Source organism: Dipodomys ordii, unplaced genomic scaffold (assembly GCF_000151885.1).
Source record: "Dipodomys ordii isolate 6190 unplaced genomic scaffold, Dord_2.0 Scaffold94, whole genome shotgun sequence".
NCBI lineage: Eukaryota > Metazoa > Chordata > Mammalia > Rodentia > Heteromyidae > Dipodomys > Dipodomys ordii.
Window position 1 is genome coordinate 4,964,362 of NW_012267310.1, and position 8,062 is coordinate 4,972,423.

The 8,062-nt window shown below is 53.5% G+C and overlaps 1 protein-coding gene across 1 annotated transcript in view; it reads right to left on the reverse strand.

Annotated features, from left to right (window-relative positions):
* Positions 1 to 1,456: 1,456 nt before the first annotated feature.
* The window catches only part of Arx (aristaless related homeobox), a 9,281-nt gene continuing 2,675 nt past the window's right edge, over positions 1,457 to 8,062 (reverse strand). Inside the window, exons 3-6 of the mRNA XM_013026468.1 lie at positions 7,865 to 8,057; positions 5,201 to 5,246; positions 2,060 to 2,388; positions 1,457 to 1,541 (exon numbers count right to left, since the gene is read on the reverse strand). Coding sequence (XP_012881922.1) covers positions 1,457 to 1,541; positions 2,060 to 2,388; positions 5,201 to 5,246; positions 7,865 to 8,057 — 653 coding nt within the window. The remainder of the gene's footprint in view (positions 1,542 to 2,059; positions 2,389 to 5,200; positions 5,247 to 7,864; positions 8,058 to 8,062) is intronic.

Sequence of the window (8,062 nt, forward strand, 5' to 3'; positions counted from 1 at the left end):
ACGGCCGGCCCCGGGAGCGGGAGATCGGGCAGGACACGGGGCTCGGAGAGGGGCGCGAGGGCGGGGACGGGGGGAGCGGGGGAGAGCAGGATTAGAACCGACGAGACAAAAGAAAGCCCAAGGCACCAGCTATTTGCCTGCAGACTAGAAGCAAAGGCCCCGCAGCCGAAAAGCCTGGTGCCCAACGGGGAAGGCTGTGCGCTTTCGGTTAAAACCCGGGGGGGGGTGTGGGGGTGCAATCGAAGGGCAGATCATCCACTTATAACATTTACTAAGCGATCAAGGAAGAACAGGACGGGAAAGGGGGCACAGAGTGGGAGAAGGGGAAAGAAAGCACGGAGAAAGTGGGCTGAAACTACCCCCCAAAGCTCTGCTGACTTTGAACTCTCCCCCCGGGGCTCCTTCTCAACCCGACTTTTTTTTTTGCCTGGAAGGGCGGGGTGGGGAGAAGCTGGCCTTAGTTCCGGCCTTCCGGTCTGTCCGCGCCGACCTCCTGTGCTGGGCTAAGCGGCCGGCGCCCGGCCAAGGCCTGCGAGGTTTTTATTGGGGGGGGGCGGGTAGAGGGGGGCGCCCGCCTGTTGATTTCCGCTCTACAGACGGCTTAGGACCCGCAGGCGGCCCTAGATCCCGGCGCCATGACACTCTTTCCCTGCTGCCTTCTCTTACGTCCCTTTGGCCTTTTGCCCCAGATAAGTTCAAGGCCCGTGACCGCCGCCCCCCTCCTCTGCACGCAGCAGCGCGAGGCGATGCCCGAACCTGGGCCATTCGCCAGTGCCACCGCCTCCGGGGCGGCGCCAGGATTTCTCCCATGTCTTCCACCCATCACCACCGACCAGCAAGCTGGGGCCTGAGCCGCCCCAACCCCCCCCACCACCTCCACCCGGCGCCACCTCTGAGCACCCGCCGGGCTTACCCCCCTCCCCCCCTCCCCGCCACCTCCCCGAGCCCTGTTCCTCCTCTCAAACCCACTCTTCACTGCCCCCCCCCCCCGGCTTCCAGACTCTGAATCTCAAAGCCTGGTGTTCCAGCTGGGGTTCGCCTGTTTGACAAGTCATTTGTTGGCAGGGAGGCAAAGTTGGGGAGAAGGAGACTCAAGACTTCAAATTGGTGTGTGTGTGGGGGGGGTTCTTCTTCCAGAAAGTGATAAAGGTGTGACCCGGAGGGGGGTGTGATATGACCTGGTTCAATTAAGTAAACTGAGTCACTAACTATACTTCCACGCTCTCGCTATTTTATTAGTTGGGTACAAGAAACTAATATTTTTTTATTTCAAGGCTTATTTTTTAATTTGCTCTCGGATGATGGCTGTTAAGTAACTGCGCAGTTGGATGAATCTATTATTTCTTTGTTCTCTCAAAGAGAGATCACCGAAGCAGCATTCAGTTTTATTTTCTCTGCACTTCCCAACTTAATACACCCTCTTTTGTTTCTTTGTCTGTGTGGTTATACAGGTTTTTTAAATTTCATCATTCGATGGTTCAGTTAAAGAAAAGGAGTTATCATACACGATGAGCTGTTTCTTATTTCGAAGTCTTGTGCCGCTGTGGGGGTCCACGGTTGCGCATATAGGGGAATCCTTGGCATCCCCGGGTCATTTGAGTAACAAGGAAGATAGAGTCTGGGGAAGAAGAAATAATTCTATGCACCCAGAAGGACCCCATGGCAGGATGGCCCCAGTCTTTGGGGTGTGTGAAGGACTTTTGTACAACTTGAAAAGTCACCCCTAGTTCAGCAGCCTACGCCTGTACACGCCTGCTCCTATCACCTAGGGCTGCCATCAAATGGGACTTGCACAGCTTTCCTTCATCATGGTTACAGTTACGGCCTCCCCCCACTTTCCTGCTCAGCCCCAAGTCAAATCCCCCAGTTTTTGTCCCAAGTGAAAATTAGAGAGGTCGTGGTGGGGGGGGGGGGAGTTAAAGTCTGGAAGAGAGCCAAAGAAAAAGATGTGTGCAGCCTGTTTGTCTCCAGCCTCCTTCCTCCCTGATCCCCGAGCATCCTCCTGTCAGACAGACAGACAGACAGACAGACAAGACGGCCCTCGGAGGCTTTGTGTTACCTGCCAAACGCTGGGCTGATGAAGGCCGGGTGCCGGAACACAGCTGCTCCCAGGAAAGTACTCAGGCCCAGCGGCGCCCCGCTGGGCGGCAGGCTGGCCGAGCCGGGAGGCGGAGGTAGGCTCGGGAAGGCGGCGGCGGCGGCAGCGGCGGCGGCCGTCCAGGCCGAATCCAGCGCCGGGTGGTGCGGAGGGAAGGGACTGGCGTCCAGGTAGGGGCTGAGCGGGTGGGTGGCCGACAGGGGCCCGGGGAAAGGCAGCCCCGGGGGATGGGTCTGCGCGCCGGCCTTCTCCCGCTTGCGCCACTTGGCCCGACGGTTTTGGAACCAAACCTGCAAAGGTGAAAAGAGCCCTGGGTCGGTGTGGCTCTGGGCGCCCTTCCTTCCCTTGGAGAAAGCCAGCCAAGCCTTCCTTCACTGCAGGTTCGAACCCTCCTCACCACTGGGGGTGGGGGTGGGGTGGGGGTGTCTGGTGTCTCAAGTGGGCCAAGGATGCAAAAGTACAATGGCAAGGAGTCCAATCTTGCAAATCCTTTCTAGTGAAGACTCCAACTAGCCCCATCTTCTAAGCTTCAGGAAACTAGGGTTTGGGGAGGGGGGGTATTTTGGTTTTAAAGAGATGGGAAGCCTAAGGGTTGATTGTCTGTACTTCCCCTTTCTTGCTGCCTGACTTTAGACAAGTGACTTCAACTCTCTGGACCTCAGTTTTCGAATCTGTAAAGTGGGAATGGCACCCCACCCCGAGCCCGACTGTTTAGGAAGAAAAGTAAAACCAGGCAAATTGAAAGCACGCATTCCGTACTCTTGGGGAAAGGCAAGAGAGGAACAGATTGGTTTTGCTGCCTATCAGTTCTTTCTCACGTTTCAGGTTTATCCAAGGTTGGGGAAAACCATCTCTGCTCTGTACTGGAAATGGAAGGAAGGAGAGGCAAAGCAGTTCCCTTCTTTCGACAAATCTTAGTGAACTCCTGCATGGACTATCCTAAGTTTGGCAGATTCGGGGAAGGGATGAGAGAAAGTTCTCACAATAACTGGCAAACAAGTGACCATTTTAGGGGACTCGTTCTCTGTGGAATAAAATAGGGGGTCCACAACTTGCTGCCTTCAGAGGCTCTATCCAGGGCCTGGCTGGGGGAGGGGAGAGGAGGGAGAGGGAGGAGATGTCCTGACTTTCTGGAGTCAGGAATCACCAGGATCTAGAAATCAAAGGCAGGATAGGAGGAGACTTTGCCCATCTTCAGAACTAACAGGCCTTTGGGGGAATGTGGTTTAAATAGGTTATTTAAATAAGGTATTTCTAGGCTTGAGGGAGGTTTCCAGCCAGAGGGATTTTCCTAATTGGTAATAAGAAGCAGTTTGAATAGAGACCTTTACCTGAAACATCGCAGCTACCATCACCTAAAAATAACCCCAAAGAGCATGAAATTATTTTTATATGACCTGCTCATCACACCCACAGTTGAGAAGAGATGTTCCTTCTTCCCTGAACACATTAATATTTTTAGGGCTGGGTTTGTGACTGCATACAAGTTAAAAAAAATTAAGAATGAACTCTGGGCCTATAAAGTTATATTAAAATATGATGTAAATGATGCCAGAGGAATATAGGGAGAAAAAAAAATAAGACATTTATACCTTTCAACTCTCCACCTTGACTCGGTTACTATGAGCACTAGCAAGTAAGCTTGGGTTGATTTCTAGACAGCAAGAGAAACTCAGACTCCAAATGGATTGATCATTTAAAATAGTCTCCTGAAAGGAGAGTCATCTAGAACATTCCATGGCCTTCAAATCGAGTTGTGAATTCAAGAAAAGGCTCTAGCAAGGAGGCTCAGACAGAGACTTGAAAAAGTTAAGACTGGTGGTAGATGAGATCAGGCTGGGTGGGCAGCTTTTGTCCATCTGAGGCTGTCTAGACAGAATATGCACCCAGCCTCCATCCCTAGTGAAAGGAGTAAGGGAAAGGACCAGGCAGTGGAGGCCCAGGGCCCTGAAAGAATGTGGAAACTTGCATATGGATCGTCTCTCTGTCTCTGGGGCTCAACTGCAATTATCAAGATGTCCCCCAGCAATTCCTCATTATTGAATTAATACCTCTAAGGCCTCCCAAAGGTAAACGAAAGGACTCTAATAATTCATATTCCCTTAATTACATCTTCTCCAGTGAATAGGGACAGAAGAGAAGGGGAGGGGGGCGCTCTCTTTCTTTTTAAAAGTTATTTAACTTTCCCACGACTTGTTCCCCTGAGCTGAAAATGCAGAGTTGCTGTCACATCTCTGTTTGACAATGGAGAAATGTGTCAACAGAAAGGAGGGACAGGCCTCATCATTAGCCCTCTAATGCAAGGAGCTGTTGTGTATTAAATGAGCCATATGGAATTTATTGTGCTTTATCAGCGCTTGATTTTGACTGTAAAGTGATTCACTCAGCTCCTAACCCGGGGACATCTGTTTTCTGTTGGCCATCGGGGCTGCCCAGTGTTGATCGTCTCTTTGGTTATGAGACCTGGGTTCGGAAATGCACTCCGGTATGGCGCTGCAAACACCTTTAATAGCATTGCACTCACTCCCTATTAGATCAATGTGGGCTCATTGCTATAAAAAATGGGAAATCAAATAGCATTAGCCAGCTCCTCTTGCGGGGCGGAGGGGAAATCAAACAGCATTTTGCCTTCAAATGGCCCTGTTTGTTCTAGCACTAAGTGGGCTTTTATGAAGCCCGATTGGAGACTTAATCGCAGCCAAATACCTGCTTGGAGCTGAGCGGATTTGTCTAACACCCAAATCCATGCTCCATCCCATTATTTCAATCAGGAGAAGTCGGCTGGTGGACTGTTTTCTACAGGGGCCTTGGGACTGACTGGGGGCTCCTCAACTGCAGCTCCAACTCTTAGCACCCTGTTTGGATGCTGGGCTCCTTTCTTTCCCAGGCTCCCAAACCCTGATCTTCCCTCCCTCCTGTCCCCCAAGGCCGGTTTCTTAAGGTCTCCTCCTCTGCGAGTGCTTGGGTCTGTCTTTTGCAGTCTGCTTCTCTTTTATGAGGGGAGGCTCCAATAGCTTCCCCAACCCATAGATCCAACTATCTTCCCCTTTTCCCACCCCCCCCACCACCATCCTCCCTCCTCTCTCTCTGTGTACAGCTCACCTGGACTCGGGCCTCAGTCAAGTCCAGCCTCATGGCCAGTTCCTCCCTATAAAAAAAAAAAAAAAGCAACACACAAGGTAGGAGGTCACTGTAGGCCCCAGCAGCTCCCCACCCAAGCGCCTTCCCTTCCAGGACAGGCCTCCTCCCTGCCCGCCCCACCCCTAACTACGTGCACGGCACCAGCCTTTCGCCACTGCAGTGTCCACTATTGGACTGAAAACAGAAAAGTGCAATCTGTTGCCAGCTTGAGACTCTTAGCTCTATTCTATTCAAGGGTAACAGGGTTGACTTTCTTGGGCCTGTGAGTCTACAAGCCCGGGTAACATGAATGCTCTCTGGCTCTCTCTTAGGCCAGAGCTTGGTAGGAAAAGCTCACACACAGCACTTAGACCCTGCTTTGTCCTAATACCAAATGGGCTAAACTAAAACTCTTGATTTTCTGCCCTCTTGGCTTCCTTCTGCCTTCTTCTTTTCTAGAAAATGTCCCTCCCCTCCATTCTACCTCTCTGCTATTCCCTCCATCCCCCTCCCTCCCTTCTTCCCTCCCTCACCCCCTTAGGTCACAGTCCCCATTACCCTCTGGAGATATGTTAAGCTTGTTAAGAGTTCAGTGGGGGTAATTTTTCGATTAAACAAAATTCTGCGCACCTCCTGACTCCAGTGCCCAGTACAACCCTGCCCATCTCAGGGGAAGTCAATTTAGCTGAAACCCTACCCCGTCATTGCAGTTATTACTGCGACAATTAAGGCAAATAGGAAACCATTAAGATGCTGTAAAACGGCTTACGACCTGTTTACCGAAAATATGAGCGCGCCGAGAATAATTGGCTCTCGGCTCGCTACTCTGAAAGAGCGGGGGGCCCGCTCGAATCTGGGGGCCTGGGTCTGGGCGGCGGGCAGGTCCCCCTTTTCCACACCTGAAACTTCAGCGCGGAGAGCACATCAGTGCCTTGAGCGCTGGCTGCTGCCCCTGCTACCCCGAGTCCCCCCGCAAACGTTGAACTGAGCCCCGAGCTCCAGGCTAGCTGCGGGCTGGAGCCAAGCGGGCTGAGTCTCCCGGGCTAGAACGAGGTGGGGGTGGGGCGGCGGCGGGGAGCAGCCCCTCTACACACACTTGGTCCCCCCCTCGAGCTAAAAGTAAAGGTGGGGGGGCAGACTGGGCTAATTTTCTTCTTTGAAGTACAGTCATCTATATGATAAACGCAAAGGTGGTCCGCCCTTGAGTTAGCTATTTGATAGCACGCAGTGATTTTTCAATTTATTTCCTCCCCCCCCCCAAGAAAGGGACTGAGTGACAAGAGAGGCCAGAGTTGAACTCTAGGAATAGGATAAGCAAGTTTAAGCGCCCTCGCCCCCATTAACCCAACTCTCTGATGACTTCTGGTTAAGAGAGGTTTGGGCAATCGCCAGACCAACTACATTTTGGAGTTGTCTTGGGCCTTCGGTGTTCGAAAGCAGTAGTTCTTCGGGTTCAAAGAGACCACTCGTTTTCTCCTCTAAAATGAGCCCCTTGGAAAGCTGCCCACAGCTCCTGCGAAGGAGTGGTGTGTTTCCTAACACTCCAGCCAAGTCACCAGCCCCTTTCCCTGGGGTGCAGGACGATGCCCCCAACACTGGCTTCTCCTCTGAGCTGGGATTCTTGCGTTGGGGTGAGAGATAAACCTTCCACAGCCAGCCAGTGCCCTTTGTGGGGAGGGGCCGGAGGCCCAGGCTCAAGCGCATCTTATAACTGGATTGAGAGGTGAAGTGTAACCACACCGCACCCCCGACTTGGACACTCATCCAAAGATACCCCCCCTACCCCCGAACCCAACTACCTTGCCTAAAGTCTGCCGGCAATCATTATCTACCCCCCCCATAAACCCGTTTACAGTAAACACACTCTGGGATTATTGCGGGCGGGGAGAGGGCAGGGCAGAGGAAGATTCTGGCTGGTGTCTCTCAGGTGCACAGACACCAAAACATTGCCCAGTTCCGACTTGGTTATTTTTCAGGAGTTCTCAAATGACAGGACTCAGGCCTTTTCTTTAAAGGCCTTCTCTGCAGGCCGGGGTTCCAGCTTCACTGCGAACAGCGTAACCGATACCCATCAGACACTTAGGGCACCAGGCGGGGGGGGGGGAGGAGGTGGCGAGTGCGCTGGACAATGACCCAAAATAGCCCCTGATTTGCCCTGGCTGCAGTTTTGCTGCGCCTCGCTGGGGATCTGGCCGCGGCTAGGGCGCCCGGGGCCAGTGCCCGTGTGGCTGGGGCTGTGGCGCGCGCCTCGCCCCGAGTGGCTCCATCGGGGGTGGTTTTGGAGAATCCTGCCCCCCTTCCCCTTTAAGTCAAACTTGTCGTTTGGAAACACATTAAACTGGAACGACCTTGGGAAGGCAAGAACCCATCCCAGCTTACATCGCGAAAGCGCAGAGCAGGTATGGGAAGAGGAACTAAGCCTGTGGTTTGGGGGTGTTTTTGTCGCAGAGAGCCAAGGTGGGTTGTAGGGGCGAGGTTGTGCCAAGTGATCGAAGCGATCGCCCCGAGTTCAGACTGTGTATGTGTGTGGGGGGTATCACAAGGTGTGGGGGGTCCTTGATCACCCACTTAACCCTCTCCTGGTCCCCGCGTGTGTCCTCCCCGCCGCGCTCGCCGCGATCTCCCCCGGGGGGGAGGCGTGCGTACCTGGTGAAGACGTCCGGGTAGTGCGTCTTCTGGAAGGCTCGCTCCAGTTCCTCCAGCTGGTAGCTGGTGAACGTGGTGCGGTAGCGCCTCTGCTTGCGCTTCAGCAGCCCCTCCTCCGAGTCGCTGCCCGCCGACAGGCACACGCTGTCCTCGCCGTCCTTGCCCTCCGCGTCCTCGGGGTGCAGCAGCAGCTCTTCC